Source organism: Eublepharis macularius, chromosome 1, assembly GCF_028583425.1.
Source record: "Eublepharis macularius isolate TG4126 chromosome 1, MPM_Emac_v1.0, whole genome shotgun sequence".
Lineage (NCBI taxonomy): Eukaryota > Metazoa > Chordata > Lepidosauria > Squamata > Eublepharidae > Eublepharis > Eublepharis macularius.
Genome location: NC_072790.1, coordinates 26,799,771 through 26,816,343, shown reverse-complemented (window position 1 = coordinate 26,816,343; position 16,573 = coordinate 26,799,771). Strand labels below are relative to the sequence as shown.

The 16,573-nt window shown below is 44.9% G+C and overlaps 3 protein-coding genes across 3 annotated transcripts; all 3 read left to right on the top strand.

Moving 5' to 3' along the window:
- Positions 1-277: 277 nt before the first annotated feature.
- On the top strand, positions 278-1,165 carry LOC129323930 (taste receptor type 2 member 40-like). Its single transcript, XM_054970787.1, has one exon. It carries the CDS (start codon positions 278-280, stop codon positions 1,163-1,165), a length of 888 nt encoding a protein of 295 aa, XP_054826762.1.
- Positions 1,166-6,587: 5,422 nt separating this feature from the next.
- On the top strand, positions 6,588-7,361 carry LOC129323927 (taste receptor type 2 member 40-like). Its single transcript, XM_054970772.1, has one exon. It carries the CDS (start codon positions 6,588-6,590, stop codon positions 7,359-7,361), a length of 774 nt encoding a protein of 257 aa, XP_054826747.1.
- Positions 7,362-12,351: 4,990 nt separating this feature from the next.
- Positions 12,352-13,257, top strand: LOC129323919 (taste receptor type 2 member 40-like). Its single transcript, XM_054970759.1, has one exon. It carries the CDS (start codon positions 12,352-12,354, stop codon positions 13,255-13,257), a length of 906 nt encoding a protein of 301 aa, XP_054826734.1.
- Positions 13,258-16,573: the final 3,316 nt, after the last annotated feature.

Sequence of the window (16,573 nt, the reverse complement as noted above, 5' to 3'; positions counted from 1 at the left end):
TGAAAATGTGGCAGAGACTTTCTGCAAAGCGATACCCTCCGCATTTGCATGTGTCAGAAAAGCAGGCACAAAATTCTCATCAGCATATCCTTCTCCACCCATTCTGAAGACTGGTTTTCCCTAAGAAACACACCCACCCAGAGTTTCTGTGTCCCTTTTGTGGACTGAAAGAGAAGAGTCTCTTCTTGCCTGAAACACCTACGTGTTTTAAACAATGGCAGCCAATGTTTGTAATGCTTCCGCAAATGACTTTACGGCACCCAAACTGATCGTGGTAATGATCGTAGGGACCGAGGCAGTGGTTGGGGCGTGGATAAACGCTTTCATTGTGATGATGTGCTGTATCGACAGATTTAAAAACAAATTCCTCGGTGCAGGTGACAAAATCTTGATGTTCCTGGCCGCCAACAGGTTTTGTTTCCTGATCGCGGGGATGTTACAGGAACTGTATAGAACATTAAGCCCTGCTATCTACTACAAATACATCCATCGAGGAGTAAGAGCCATTCTCTGGTTCTTCATTTCTTCCAACCTCTGGCTTGCCGCTTGCCTGTGTGTGTTCTACTGTGTGAAGATTGCAAATTTCAACCATTCTTTGTTCATCTATCTGAAGCTAAAAATATCCAGCACCGTTCCAGTCCTGCTCCTGGGTTCTGAGCTTTTATCACTGGTCAACACCTTTCCTTTCTTCAGTATGATTTATATACCACAGGGCGACATTCCAAATGCCACAGCAACAGGAAACATTACTGTGAATCAGATCCAAAGGCATACTGATTTGTTCAAGATATTTCTTTACTGTGGCTTGGGTTTTTTCGTGGTGTTGGTCATTTTCATCATTTCAGCCCTCCTTTTACTCATTTCCCTTTGGCAACATGCTCGGCAGCTGAGAGATGGTTTTTCTGGCTACCGAAGCCCCAGGATGGCCACTCATGTCCGAGCGGTGAAAATAATAACCTACTTCCTGGTTACTTACCTTGTCAACTTTGTAGCTTTGATGGTCTTACTGATGGATATATTTTCAGAGGACAGCGCCCTAAACACCTTGTGCACCGTCATCGTTTATGCTTGCCCTTCCATGCATTCCGTCATGCTGATTCTCACCAATCCCAAATTCAAAAAAGCATTCCTTCAAACTCTGCAGCGAGGAAGTTGCAAGTGGTGAAACGGAGGAACATTGAAAATCCTCAGTCGGTGGGGTACATCCTTTGTTGAGGATATTTGTTGGTTTTAGGGGACAGAGTCTCTTCTTTGAAGGCAAAACATGTAGCAACTTTGGACCTTTTTCGCTGACAGAGGGGGCAGCTCCAGCATTGGGGAGGTGCTTGGACAAGACCCATCAGGGGGTCTACTTAACCAGAGAGGAGATGGGGAGTGGTAGGATAAATGAACCCTCAGAATGCTTTTTTGTCCTCACGTGTACACTTGGTGTATTTGTCTAATAATCCTGATCTGAGAGCTAAGCTACAAGGGACACCAGATACATGTGTTAAATGTGCCAGGGATGCAATGCTACTTGGGAATTGTAGTTGAAAACAGTGTTATGACCCTACTGTGGGGAAGCAGAGGAGGGAAAGAGCTTTTCAAAGACAGTTTTCAGAGACAGAGCTGCCCAAGATTGCTGGGGGAGAGGAACTTTTCTTGCAATCTCAATGGAGAGAGGAATACAGAACCCTCTCCCTGGTGCAGAGAGACAGGGGAGGGGAAGAGCTGGTGGTTCATATCTCTGTTGAACTTGAGATTGCAAGGAAACAATCGCAAAATTGAGATTGCAAGAAAGCAATCGCAAAAATACAGCCCGGAAAATCCACAACAACCAACAATCGCAAAATTCCTCTCCACCAGCGATCTCACGCGGCTCTGTCTTTGAAATCTGTCTTTGAAAAGTTCTTTCCCTCCCCTGCCTACTCACTCTAGGGACATAATGCTGTTTTCATCTACAGCTCCCAGGTAAAATTGCGTTCCTCGACATGTTAAAAAACATGTGTGTGGCATCACTTGTAGCTTAGCTTTGAGTCACCCAGAGCAATGAAGAAGATCCTGCTCTTTCTCTCCATTCTCCCTCTTCTCTCTTCCAACTATTTCAAGAGCCCAGCAGAAAATGGAATGGGCAAAAAGACCTTCTACAGAGCCTTTGGGACCTAAAGTTCCCCCAGGCCACTAGCGATTGTATGTGAGTTAAATTTAGGAGGTAGCAGTACAGAATACCCAGCTGCTTTACATTTTCTTTTTTTAAATTTCATTTTCTTTATTTAAACTATACACTATAACACAAAAATTATAAACAATAAACATAGAAGATAAGAAAAACACAGCATTCTAAAAGGAAGACACACTAACAATACATAAACAAAACAAAAAGACCCTAAAAACTAAACTACAGGTTGAGTTCCGATTTCTCCGCAACAAATATGTATCATTACTAATGTCTCACTTATTATAAGTTAAACATAAGCGTCTTTTTTTCCATTCTTAATCCATAAATCCAGATATCAACAAATCCTTATTATCCGTTTCATGTAAAAAGTCTATAAACGGTTTCCTTCCAGTCAAAAAATTAACTAATGTCCTTTCTCTAATCAATGAAGACAGTTTTGCCATTGACGCAAACTCCAAAACTTTTGTCCACCATTCTTCCACTGTAGGCAATACTGGAGTTTTCCACTTTTGTGCATAAAGTACTCTTGCTGCTGTGATAAAATATAAAAACAAGTTCCAAAGCTTTTTTCGAACTGGCTGTCCATTATTCCCAACAAAAAAAATCTCTGGTTTCAACTGGATTCTAGTCTTCAAAATCTTCTGAATCAATTATTGTATCTGCAACCTGAAACTCTTTGCTTTCTTACATGTCCACCACATATGATAAAATGTCCCTTCTTGTTTAGCACATTTCCAACATACATTTGAAGCACCCTTATACATTCTAGCCAATTTTTCAGGAGTCATATACCAATGATACATCATCTTGCAAAAAGAATTTCTTTGATGCTACAACTTAGTGTAAATTTCATCCCCTGTGACCACATATTTTCCCATTGCTCCATTAATATGTCATGTCCAAAAACATTTTGCCCATTTTATCATACACTCTTTTACCTGCTCTTCTTCCGTTTCAAACCTCAACAAAAGTTTATACATTTTAGAAATAACATGTTCATTGTTTGTATGAAGGGCAATTTCAAATTCAGTTTTAGATTGCTCAAAGTTATATTGACTCTCGTCTAGCTTAAATCTCTCCGAAATTTGCATATAGGGAAACTACTGGCAAGCGTGCCCTTCTGCTGCTAAATCCTCTCTTGATTTAATTTTAACTGGACCTTGAGAAAATTCCAGTAAGTCATGATAAGTTAACCATTTAGGTGGACTCACCATTTCCCGTCTAAAATGGCTGCTTTACATTTTCAATTTGAATAGCTAAGTAAGTTTCTGAGAAAACTGGAGGCTTTGCTTGTATCGCCTTCCTTTGTGCTGTGTGTGCATGATTTCAGTAGCCAGCAAGAAAACTTTCCAGTAGGGTTGACAACTTGCAGTTGGCGACTCCAAGATTTGCACCTGATCTCCAGACTACAGAGATCAGTTCCCCTGGAGAAAATGGCTGCTTTGGAGGGTGGAGTCTATGGCATTATAATGTGTTGTGCTCAGGGCTTTTTTTCTGGGAAAAGAGGTGGTGGAACTCAGTGGGTTGCCCTCAGAGAAAATGGTCATATGGCTAGTGGCTCCACCCCCTGATCTCCAGACAGAGGGGAGTTCAGATTGCCTTCCAGATTGGCGGCACAGAGAGCAATCTCAACTCCCCTCTGTCTGGAGATTAGGGGGGGCCACCAGCCATGTGACCATTTTCAAGAGGTTCCGGAACTCCGTTCCACCGCGTTCCAGCTGAAAAAAAGCCCTGGTTGTGCTCCTACATCTTCCCTAACCCCGTCTTCCCCAGGCTCCACCCCCCCCCCAAATCTCCAGGTATTTTCCAACCCAGAACTGAGAACTCTACTTTCAAGGGATAAATAGTTTGCCTGTGAAAGGAGAGTAACAGCATCCTCACAGCTTGGGGACGGAGACAGACCTTACGTAAGTTTTTTGGGCCTGGGTTAAACATTCCTTAATCATTCAGGCAGAGTAAATCTGGCAACCACCCATTTCATATTTCTTTATAGACCTACATTGTTTGAAATCAATAAGCCTTAATTAAATCACTGCGGGCACACTAACAGAATATTTAGCCAATCAAATAATAAAGGTATTTAGTTGCTTTACATGGGCTACAAAGTTGGCACTGCCATGACTTGCTCTTTCAGTGCCAACAGAAAATCCAGATACGTCACTCAAGATGTCGCATACCAGTGTTTCTTCAGTTTTAAAATATAAGATGCAATTGCTGCATCAGGTTGTCCAGTGAAAGTGATCCTGAGTTTCTCAGGGTCTTCAAAGTTCCCTGCTTTCTTCCTGCTCCCAGATAAATTAAATATATCTGGTTCTCTCCCAAAGCCAAAATGAAATGAAATACTACCCTCAAGTCGTAGATGACTTCTGGCACCCCCTGGTGGGGTTTTCAAGGCAAGAGACTAACAGAGGTGGTTTGCCATTGCCTGCCTCTGCAACCCTGGTCTTCGCTGGAGGTCTCCCTTCCAATTACTAACCAAGGCCATTCCTGTTTGGCTCCTGAGATCTGACAAGATCAGGCTCTCCTGGGCTTTCCAGGTCAGGGCAGACATGGCATTAATCAACAACCTGTTCTTTTTCTATTCTTACTTCTGGAGGGAGGGCAGGTACTGCTTTTCACTTTGTAGGCAAAACCATTCATTTTAAAAATATTGCTGGGGGGTTGTTATAGTGCTGTGTGAGGGAACAAGGCTGTGAGGGCCCTGCGTTGGCCCTGCGCCATCACTGGCCCAGCCAGATATAAATTCAGCTGGGGAAGGGGCAGGGGGCAAGACACCGTAAACAGGGCAGCCCTCTCTCTCCCAGGCTGGGACCTTGGAACCAGGGCTTTTTTTCTGGGAAAAGAGGTGGTGGAACTCAGTGATGCAACTCAGGACTACACAATGATGTCACTTTGGGTCAGCTGAAAGTTTAAATTGCCCTTGGCAAAAATGGTCACGTGGCTGGTGGCCCCGCCCCCTGATCTCCCGATAGAGGGGAGTTTAGATTGCCCTCCGTGCAGCTCAGTGGCGCATAGGGCAATCTACACTCCCTCTGTCTGGAGATCAGGGGGTGGAGCCACCAGCCATGTGACCATTTTCAAGAGGTTCCGGAACTCCGTCCCACCACGTTCCCGCTGAAAAAAAGCCCTGCTTGGAACTAACAGGGAAGAAGGTGGCAGCAACAGGAGGGAAGCCACAGGAGGGAGGAGATGTGGCACAGGAACACTGGGACAGTAGGTGGCACTAGCTAGATGGGAAAAGCAGAAAGCAGCTCAGTCAGAGATGCCCATCTGAGGGCTGCTGCCCACAAACAAGCTTCTGAAGGTGGAGTCCTGAAGTCAGCTGGCTCCAACCAAAGGAAAGGACTCTGCTTAAAGGGAGAGTACTCATGATCTAGAAAAGGACCTTAATACTTACCTAAGCTGAGGGTGAGGGTGAGGGTGAGCAAGGGAGAAAACACCTTGCTGAGGGTGTTCTTCACCTCATGAAGCTCTGCTTTGAACACATGACACGTCTATACTGTGGCAGCCCTCACCTTATAGAATGGCCTGCCTGAAGAGGTCAGGAAATCTCTCGTTCTCCTGGCTTTCCACAAACTGTGCGAGACAGAACGATTTTTTCACTCAAGCAATAGGGCTGTGGTGTAAGGAAATGGTGCAGAGAAATGGATTGGTGAAGGGATGGGGACTGTAGATTATACTACTGGGCATTGTCTGTGGATGGAGGGTCACCAGGTAAGAAAACTGGGAATGAGGAAGGTAAGGGTGGGATCCCAATCTGGAGACTTACCTTGAGTTTCATACGTATCTTTCAGAGATAAGTATAGTTACTATAAGTTTCACGATGACTGAAAACTCACCAGAAATCACAAATTGAAACCCACTGACACCCCCACCACGCAACTCAATCATTTTCAAAACTTGCAGGAATTGACATTTATATCAATCCGAGATCTGTTCCTGTGTACTCTTCATTCCACATTATTTAGTTTTGTGGTTTGCGGGTTGGGTTGACAGCCTCATGTACAGGGTTGCTCTGTTTGGCCTCAAGCTCTTTTGCAAAACTATTTATGTTATATGATATGCCCTTATGAAAGAATGCAAATCAAGGGGAAATAAGGTACTCTGCGACTGAAGCACTTCCAATCTCGTGGCTAATAAAACAAGGACAGACCTCAAACCAGGAGCCATTCCATATTCTGACGGAATATCCAAAAAAATGGAATACTATGGATGCAATATTCCAACATCAGACAATTCTTCATTGTTAGCTATAAGTTATCTCGTTTTCTCAGCACTCGAGGCTCTCGTTGGAATGTCACTGAACTCTTTTATTGTTGCCGTGAGTTGCATCAATGGGATGAAAAACAGACAGTTGAGATCTATAGATAAAATCTTGGCTGCTCTGGGCATCTCCAGGTTTTGCTACTTCTGTGTACTGCTAATCAAGATGGTCTGGATGTCAATCTCTTCTTGGGCCTTTGAAGTGACAGTTGTGTACCAAACGTTCAAAGCTGTCATCTGGCTTCTCACGTGTATCAGTTTCTGCTTCTCGTCCTGCCTGTGTTCATTTTACTGTATAAAAATCGCTAACTTCAAGCACCATCTGTTCATTCGTCTGAAGATGGGCATCTCCAGGTTGGTGCCCTGGATGCTCCTGGGTTCTGTGTTTGGATCGCTGGCAAACACTTACCCATTTTATCGTGACATTTATCGTATAACTTGCAAAAACAATACAATTTCCAGTGCTTTAGGAAACCAAACACGTGAAGATCTTACTTTGGAAACTAATTTGTTTAATCTGTTTATGTACTGTGGCACGGGGTTTTCCATAACATTCTTCATATCCTTTGCATCGTCTTGCCTCTTACTCTTTTCTCTGTGGAGACACACCCACCTGATGCAGAGCACCTCCACGACTTTCAGCAACCCAAGCATGGCTGCCCATTTTCGGGCCGTGAAAACGATAATGTCGCTTTTGATCATCGACTGCATTAATTTTGTAAGTTTGATGCTCCTGCTGTCCAATATATTTCTTGACAGAAGTCCAACAAACCGGTTCTTCTCAACCATCAGCTATGCCTGTCCCTCCATGCAGACACAAATAATTATCAGGAGCAATCCCGAGTTAAAGAGAGAATTCATTAGAGTAGCAGATTATATCAGGCACATGTACTTGGTTGGAAAGGGCATAATAATTCATGCCATGTTTTGTAGAAAATAGCTGGTTTTGTAAATCTTAAGTTTCACCTTGAACTTGAGTATAAGCTCAAGCCAAGACAAGCCGTAAGTTAGAGTGCCGATATCAGTAGCTTTGTTTGGCATGTTAAGTGAAAGGCTAAAAGAGTTTTGATTTTCTACTGGGTTTGTGTCCCATTCTGATTTTCTGTTGCGTGACATGCTCTTTAAAAACCTGAGTGGTATATTATTATGAAATTAATAAGCCTTAATGAAATTATTGTGGGCATACTAATAGTCAGAATATTTAGCTGATCAAATAATAATTAGTTGATTTACATTAGCTACAAAGTGGGAACAGCCATGATTTGTTCTTTTACTTCCAACAGAAAATCCAGTATGTCTCTCAAGTTATCGCGTACCTGTGTTTCCTCGGTTATCACTATGGCTTTTCTAGAACTCTTTTGTGGCGATTCTTTAAAACATAAAATGTAACTTCAGAATCAGGTTGTCCAGTTAAAGTGATACTGAGTTTCTCAGGGTCTTAAAAGTTCCCTGCTTTCTCCCTGCTTCCAGATAAATTAAATAGATCCAATTCTCTCCCAAAGCCAAAATGATATGAAATCCTGCCCTCAACTCATAGCTGACTTATGGTGACCTGACCTCTGGTGAAGTTTTCAAGGCAAGAGACTAACAGAGGTGGATTGCCATTGCCTGCCTCTGCAACCCCGGTCTTTGTTGGAGGTCTCCCATCCAATTACTAACCAAGGCCAACCCTGTTTAGCTTCTGAGATCTGATGAGATCAGGCTCACCTGGGCTATCCAGGTCAGGACAGAGATGGTCCTTTAAATGCATCAGTTAAAGCCTAGATCAGATCACTTCCCCCAAATCTTCTCAGACAATGGAGGCCAAAAATGCCAGCTTCCAGGAGGGGGCTGGAGATCTTTTGGAATTAGAGCTGATCTCCAGACTACAGAGGTCAGTTCCCCTGGAGAAAATGGCTGCCTTGGAAGGTGGGCTGTATGGCATTCTATCCAGATGAAGCCCCCTTCCCCTCCCCAAATTCCACCGTCCATAGGCTTCATCCCCAAATCTCCAGGAATTTTCCAACTTTGAGTTTGCAGCCCTGGGGTGAGCCTGGGGTAGTTCTGCTTGATTCATTCCTGCTCTGTTGAAACTGGTCCTGCACCGTCACTGGCCAGCCAGAGCTGAGAAAGGGACCGGGGGCAAGACACTGTGAGCAGGGCAGCCCTCCCTCCCCCCTGCTGGGACTCAGTAAAACCCTGGGGCCAGCAGGGAAGAGGGAGAAGGGTGCCAGCAATAGGAGGGAAGCCACAAGAGGGAGATGTGGTGCAGGAATGCGGCACCAGTGGGTGGCACTCGCTGGATGGAAAAAGCAGGAAGCAGCAAAGTCAGAGATGCCCATCAGAGGACTGCTGCCGACAAACAAGCTTCTGAAGATGAGGAGGAGTCCTGTAGTCAGCTGGCTCCAACTGAAGGAAAGGAAGCACCACAGACGCTGCTTAAAGGGACAGTACTCATAATCTAGAAAAGGACCCTAATACTTATCTAAGCTGATGGTGAGAGAGGGTAAGGAAGAAAACACCCAGCTGAGGGTATTCTTCACTAGGGATGTGCGCTTCGGGATTCCAGTTTGGGTTAAATACCTGAATTGGGCCTGATTCGGGAAGATTCGGTATTCCCAAATCGGGGCCAGTATGCTGGCCCTGATTCAGAAATACCGAAGTGGAGCAACCCAAAGCAATTAGGGTTGCTTCAGGTTGCTTCGGGTTTACTGGGAGCACTTTGCTGGCCTGTTTGCATTTGCAAACAGCCAGCAGAGTTCTACAAAATGCAAGCTTCCTGCTCTTTCTTAGCAGAGGGGAGGGGGAGAAGGAGTGAGTGATTCACTACAACCTCCTCTTCCCCCGTTCCATCTGGAAGGCAGGAAGCTTGAAAGCAGCACTTTCCTAGCTGTTTGCAAAGTTAACAACAACAACAACATTTGATTTATATACTGCCCTTCAGGACAACTTAATGCACACTCAGAACAGTTTACAAAGTATGTTATTATTATCCCCAGAACAAACACCCTGTGAGGTGGGTGGGGCTGAGAGAGCTCCAGAGAGCTGTGACTGACCCAAGGTCACCCAGCTGGCTTCAAGCAGAGGAGTTGGGAATCAAACCCAGTTCTCTAGATTTGAGTCCCGCGCTCTTAACCACTACACCAAACTGGCTCTCAAGTTGCTTGAAAACAGAAAGTGCTGCTGTCAGACATTCCTGCCTTTTTTTCTGAAGGGCAGGGTAGTTAAGGAGGGAGAGTAGTACAAGGGGGAGGAGGGAAGGAGCTCAGAGAAGGGAAGGGGGAGTTAGGAGTGTCCAATCCTACTGTTCCATCCTCCTTCCAACCACTGGATTCTCTGGAAGGAGATGCTACAGGAGATATAAATTGGAGCTTTGCCTGTTGAGCTGCCCAGGCTGTGGATGGTAATTGGAAGTGCATTGCTTCCACAATCCATGTGTTTACTGTGTGGGAATCTGGATTTTCCCGCAATAGAAACAGACAAGTGGGGTGGCTGGGGTGGTCAACCTTCTTTGGGGGACCATTACATGACCCCTCGAAGCCCAATCTCCCTGACAATAGGGTGATCTTGAGAGGGCAGGTAGGAGTAGGTCCCCTGCAAGTTTGGTGCACTTTGCTTCCAAAATGCCACCCACCCCCCACCAGCCTTCTAGAACAGCCCACTAGTTTTCACCACATGGTTTGGGTTGAATTCAATGCATGATTCTTTGGCGTGAAATTGTTCCCCTTTCATCAGTTTGGTTGTATTGAGGAGGGTTGTCCAGTAGTTTGGGGTAGTGGTTAAGAGCGCAGGACTCTAATCTGGAGAACCGGGTTTGATTCCTCACTCCTTCACTTGAAACCAGCTGGGTGACCTTGGGTCAGTCACAACTTCTAGCTCTCTCAGCCCCACCCACCTCACAGGGTGTTTTGTTGTGGGGATAATAATAACATACTTTGTAAACTGTTCTGAGTGGGTGTTAAGTCATCCTGAAGGGCGGTATATAAATTGAATGTTGTTGTTGTTGTTACTTCTAGTTGCACACTGATTTGCTTCATATGGTCTTGCGTATTTTAAATCAAATTGTTCTTATTGAGATTCTCTGGTGTGAAGTTAGTCTCCATAGGGAATAATGCAGCTGGGGGACCCCCCTGAAGTTCAATCTCCCTGAAACTTGGGAGTCCATGATAGGAGGGTTGGGAGAGGGTTCCCTGCAGGTTTGGTTCCCTGCAGGTTTACCCCCAGCCTCCTGGGAACTTCTCCCCCCACACACATTTTCCCCATAGGGAACAATGAAGATTGGCGGCTGGGGGGACCTTCTTTGGGGAGGCCATAACATGGCCCCCCAAATTCCAATCTCCTTGAAACTTGGGTGATCATGAGAAGAGGGTTGGGAGAGGATCCCCTGCAAATTTGGTATTATTAGGGAAGAAAATGCCCCCCAAGCCCCCAGATATCCGGAAGCAGTGTTTCCCATTGGAAACAATGTCCGAATCTTCCCTAATAATCCCTAATTGGCTTAAATACCCGAACCTGAGGCAGCTTCCTGCTTCAAGTTTTGGGTTTACCCAAATTTTTTCTTGCTCTGAATAAACCAGAAGCAGTATTTGGGGGTGCACACCCCTATGAAGCTCTGCTTTGCACACATCTATACTGTAGAAGCCCACACCTTATAGAATGGCCTGCCTGAAGAGGTCAGGAAATCTCTCACTCTCCGGGCTTTCCACAGACTGTACAAGACTGAAGGCTTTTTCGCTCAAGTAATAGGGCTGGTCTGTAAGGAAATGGTGCTGAGAAATGGTTTGGTGAGGGGACGAGGACCAGGGCCGTATTAACCCGCGGCCAGGCCCCAAGGCTTTCAGGTATTTCAGGCCCCCTCCAGCACTTCAGTCTTTCACCCCACTACAGCCGACAGCCTGACCCTGGTACGGTAGGGACTAGACCGCCGTACATAGCCCTATATCCATTTTGGGAGTCTCCTGAAGAATTCTATTCACAATTTTTAAAATATTTTTATTGTGCAAACAGGAAGCAGATTTGAGGGGTATAATTGTTCAATACTGTAATATTTTGAAGTGAATAAAAAATTTATTATTTATTTTAAGATAATTTATGGATAATTGTTTTAATATAAGGGGCAATTTGTTTCATTTCATTAAGGAAGCAGTTAATTATAACGATCATATAAGAGAATCAGTTCATTGTAGTTTGTGTGGGTGTGTGCATCAGCAAAAAAAAATTGATGGGCCCCTAGTCCCTAAGGGGCCCCGAAGCTTCGGCCTAGACAGTCTTATAAATAATATGGCCCTGATGGGGACTGCAGATTATACTACTGGGTACTGTCTGGGGATGTAGAGTTGCCAGGTCCCCCAGGTATGAAAGTGGGGATGAGGGAGGTGAGGGTGGGGACCCAATCCAGAGACTTATCTTGAGTTTCATACATATCTTTCAGAGATATGTATAGTTACTGTGATTTTCACCATGATTGAAAACTCACCAGAAATAACAAATTCAAACCCACTAACCTCCCCCGCCCCCCGCACACACATACGCAACTCAGTCCCTTTTACAACTTGCAGGAATGGACGCTTATGTCAATCCGAGATTTCTCCCTGTGTACTTCATTTGATTTCCACTTCATTTGATTTTGTGGTTTGCAGGTTGCGGTGAAAGACTCATATACAGGGTTGCTTTGTTTGGCCTCAAGTTCTTTTGCAAAACTATTGATGTTTTACAATATGCCCTTGTGAAGGAATGCAAATCAGGGGGAAATAAGGTAGTCTGTGACTGAAGCGCTTGCCAATCTCATGGCTGATAAAGTAAGGACAGACCTCAAACCAGGAGTTACTCTCTGCTCGGACAGAATATCCAAAAGAATGGAAGGCAACGGATGCAACATTCCAACATCAGACAATTCTTCATTGTTAGCTATAAGTTATCTGGCTTTCTCAGCACTCGAGGCCCTCGTTGGAATGTTACTGAACGCTTTTCTTGTTGCCGAGAGTTGCATCGATGGGATGAAAAACAGGCAATTGACATCCATAGATAAAATCTTGGCTGCTCTGGGCATCTCCAGGTTTTGCTACTTCTGCGTACTGCTAGTCAAGATTTTCTGGATGTCAGTCACTTCTTTGCCCTTTGAAGTGATAGCTGTGTACCAAACATTTAAAGCTCTCATCTGGCTTCTCACGTGTATCAGTTTCTGCTTCTCGTCCTGCCTGTGTTCATTTTACTGTATAAAAATCGCTAACTTCAAGCACCATCTGTTCCTTCGTCTGAAGATGGGCATCTCCAGGTGGGTGCCCTGGATGCTCCTGGGTTCTGTGTTTGGATCGCTGGCAAACACTTACCCGTTTTATTGTGACATTTATCGTATAGCTTGCAAAAACAGTACGTATTCTCATGCATTTGGAAACGAAACAAGTGAAGATCTTATTTTGGAAACCAATATATTTAATCTGTTTATGTACTGTGGCACGGGGTTTTCCATAACATTCTTCATATCCTTTGTATCATCTTCCCTCTTACTCTTTTCTCTGTGGAGACACACCCACCTGATGCAGAGCACCTCCACGTCTTTCAGCAACCCAAGCATGGCTGCCCATTTTCGGGCCGTGAAAACGATAATGTCACTTTTGATCATCGACAGCATTCATTTTGTAAGTTTGATGCTCCTGCTGTCCAATATTTTTTCAGACAGAAGTACGACAAACCGGCTCTTATCAACCATCAGCCACGCCTGTCCCTCCATGCAGTCACAAATAATTATCAGGAGCAATCCCAAACTAAAGAGAGCGTTCGTTAAAGTAACAGATTATATCAGGCATGTGTTAGTTGGAAAAGGCATGATAATTCATGCCACGTTTTGTAGAAAATAGCTGGTTTTGTAACTCTTCAGTTGCTGACGATTAAGTTTCACCTCAAAGATGAGTCTAAGCTCACACCAAGACAAGTCAGACGGTAGCATACCGATGGTAGTAGCATTGTCTAACATTTAAATAAAAGGCTAAACTGTTTTGGTTTTCTGCTGGGTTTGTGTCCCATTCTGATTTTCTGTTGTGTGACATGCTCTTTAAAATCCTGGAAAATAAACTTGAATCTTCGCAAATGAAAGTTTTAGAAGATGGTGTTTTGAAGTTCCATGTCCAGGGAGTAGTTTATATATGCTTTTCTTTTTTTAACACAGAGCTGTCCTGCTGACTTCATATGCGCAGCCTTTTCTCTGTGGTATAACGTTATTCCCAAGTCCCACTGAGGACATAATTGCAAAATGTCAAGTCACAATGGTGTCTGGGTGGACATGTAACAGGGAATCCTTTGCACGTGTGTATATGTTTGGAAGCAATCCTGAACTATTTAATGGGGCTTACCTTCCAGGAAATTGTCCTTTAGGATTGGAGTATGTGTGCGCCTATAAGTGAGTGTGGATTCTGAACACACAGAGATGCTCTGGATTTCTCATTGATGGAGAATACGTCATCCAAGGGTGGCTTTACCTCTGTCACATGTGTTGATTCCAGTACACACAGGAGTAAATGGTAGCCACTGATGTTTATAGGAAACAGTAAAGGAGAATACGGTGACAACATTGGGATGGGGTGGCCCTATCAGTTCCCCCAAGTGGTCTCAAAGTCTGGTTTAGGAGGAAAAAACTGTTGGAAAAAGTGGGGCAGACATGGGACTTGAATGGAAGGAGGAAACTTCTTCTTATAAAGTGACCTGAACAAAGAGGAATTGCAAGGACTCAAACGGGTCACATGAAGATCATACCTCCTGATGTGTCTATAAAATGAAAACGGCATGCTTATGCAGCCTCAATTTGCTTTGGGGCCATGCAGGAAAGGGAAAGGAAGTTTAACCCTTTAGCCCCCATTGGGTTTCACTATTAGAACCTGCATTCTCCATGCTGCTGTTAGCCTTTTAAAGGAAAACAGACATGTTCTTTAAAAACACATTATCTCCATCTCTGCTCCCCATCATGGGTCCTGTGCAATAGTCAATTCCCATGTGAATGGTACCTGATTCAGATCAAGACATTGGCACATATGAAGAAAGAGCTTCAGTCCACACACACACACACACACAACACCATTTTTCAAACTTGAAATGGTCCAGGAGGGTTGGTATTTGGCCACTGGGGAAACCCCCAAGTGTATGTGTTGCTCTACTGGGGTTTACACACACACACACATACACACACACACACACCTCTGGACAAAATGTCAGCATTTTAACACTGGGTATTTGTTATCATTTTATATCCAACTGTGACACTTTTAATTAAACCACAATAAAATTAGGCGCCAATCCCTCTAGAACTTGTTTCCCTCCAGCAGAACTTCATAACACACTGATGGCTTCTCTTTCAATATATCAAGACACAATATCTAAATAGATGTAGGCCAGTTCATATTCCCACCACGCTGTAAAGTGACCATGCCATGGATTTGTGGGGTGCAATAATTTAGAGGAAAGTTTTTTCCAGATCTGAAATGATATTACTTCCAAAGTTGTCAATGAAATTCTCCTCTGAATGACACAGAATGCTCTCAGAACAATTGATGCTTGATATTTGTTTAATGACATCCAGTTACATTCGCTATATGCGAAACCTTGCTTCCTCTACCAACACAGCTGGGATGCAACTCGTAACACAGGATGATGCACCTAGATGAACTTAGGTTCTTTCCCTTATTTTATTATGCTTATCGGTGCAAAGGGATTAGCAATCGAGTATAAAATGACAGCTCCTGCTTTGTATCCCTGGTTTGCAATCATGCTTTAAATATGAAAATGATTCTGGAACGTGCAAAAGTCACCAAGTTTCTCTTTGCGGATGTGAGAAACTGCTAGTGCACAAAGTATTTCTTCTGCACCTTCCTGCCCAAGGCGTGTAGCGCCTTCAGGAATCCTGGGCTTTGGCAATTACCTACCCCAAAGTAGGACAGATATAAATTTTGCCTGAAAAATTAATACACCGGGGAAAAGAATGCAGAAAGGTCGTTTTCTACATCCTTGCTTTTATACATCTTTATTTGCCTATGCTCCCAGGGGTTATGGATGAAGGGGGGAGGGAGGGACAAGAAATGAAACAACATTGTTCCCTTTTGTTATTAGTTATTGCTTCATACAGGAGTGCCAAAAAGATGCCCCCCTGTGGCATGCCCCCCCCAAGACTCTACAGTTTTACCTCAGAGTTTTTGTAAATTCTAGCGCCTCCACTGTGTCATTTATGGTTTTTACTCTGTTCCCCCTCCCCCTCCATGCAGGGAGGTCCCCACCCCCACTGCAAGAGGCTGGGCATGCCTAGATCTCTGTCATCTGGAGATGTTGTCGCTCCTGGAGATTTCCAGGCCCCACCTGGAGGTTGGCAACCATGCTTGGGACCTGCTGCCCTTTAGCCGGAAGAACCAGACTGGACACCATTGAGGGAAGCCTCTCTCTCTGGAGTCATCAAGGACCAAACAACCCTGCCTGAGCAGAGGAGGAGCTTCCCAGAAGACCTGGCCTCAGAAGTCCCAGTTAGTGGCCTGAGAAGGGAGGGTGGAGCAGGGTAGTCGGCACTATTCATGGCCCAGTGGTTCCCATCAGCCAATGAGGTGGGTGGCATGGAATTCAAATGTCCAGCCAGCCAATGGGGGCAGGCTGGCTGGGCATGTGACAGGAGGGCTTCCTGGCCAGTAGACCTGGAGGACACTGTCTTCCCACCAGTCCACTGGCTAGGGGGGGGAAGTTGTGGCACCAGTGGGGCTCCCAGCAGTCAGCTCCTTGACTGGCTTCCCACCCATCCCACTCTAGGGATTCTAGGGTGTTTGTAATGGCTCCAGAGAGTGACTGAGCATCTCTGCTTTGGGAGGGGCAGTTTTGGCATTGGGCATGGGTCCTTTGGGAGGGGGAACAGAGCCACTAGCCCAGTTTTCCCTTCTTGGGGATCCTCTTAAGGAATCTAGGGGATGATACATTGCAGGGACAAGGCCAGTGGGGGGCTGTTGGGGCATGCTCACTCTAGGGTCACCGTTCCCCCAGTGGGGATAGTAGATGCCCCACTCCTACACTTTGCCCCCTGCCACCACTCACCTAGCCGTGGGGGGGGGAGGCAAGGGAACTGAACTCCAGGGCACGTTCCTAGGATTGCACGATGATGTCACTCCCGGGAGTGACATCATTGCACTTCATCGGGAGCACTCCTGCACT

Bases quoted from the DNA above. Each gene is read 5' to 3' on its own strand.
- LOC129323927 (XM_054970772.1), top strand. From the start codon at position 6,588: ATGGTCTGGATGTCAATCTCTTCTTGGGCCTTTGAAGTGACAGTTGTG.
- LOC129323919 (XM_054970759.1), top strand. From the start codon at position 12,352: ATGTTACTGAACGCTTTTCTTGTTGCCGAGAGTTGCATCGATGGGATG.
- LOC129323930 (XM_054970787.1), top strand. From the start codon at position 278: ATGATCGTAGGGACCGAGGCAGTGGTTGGGGCGTGGATAAACGCTTTC.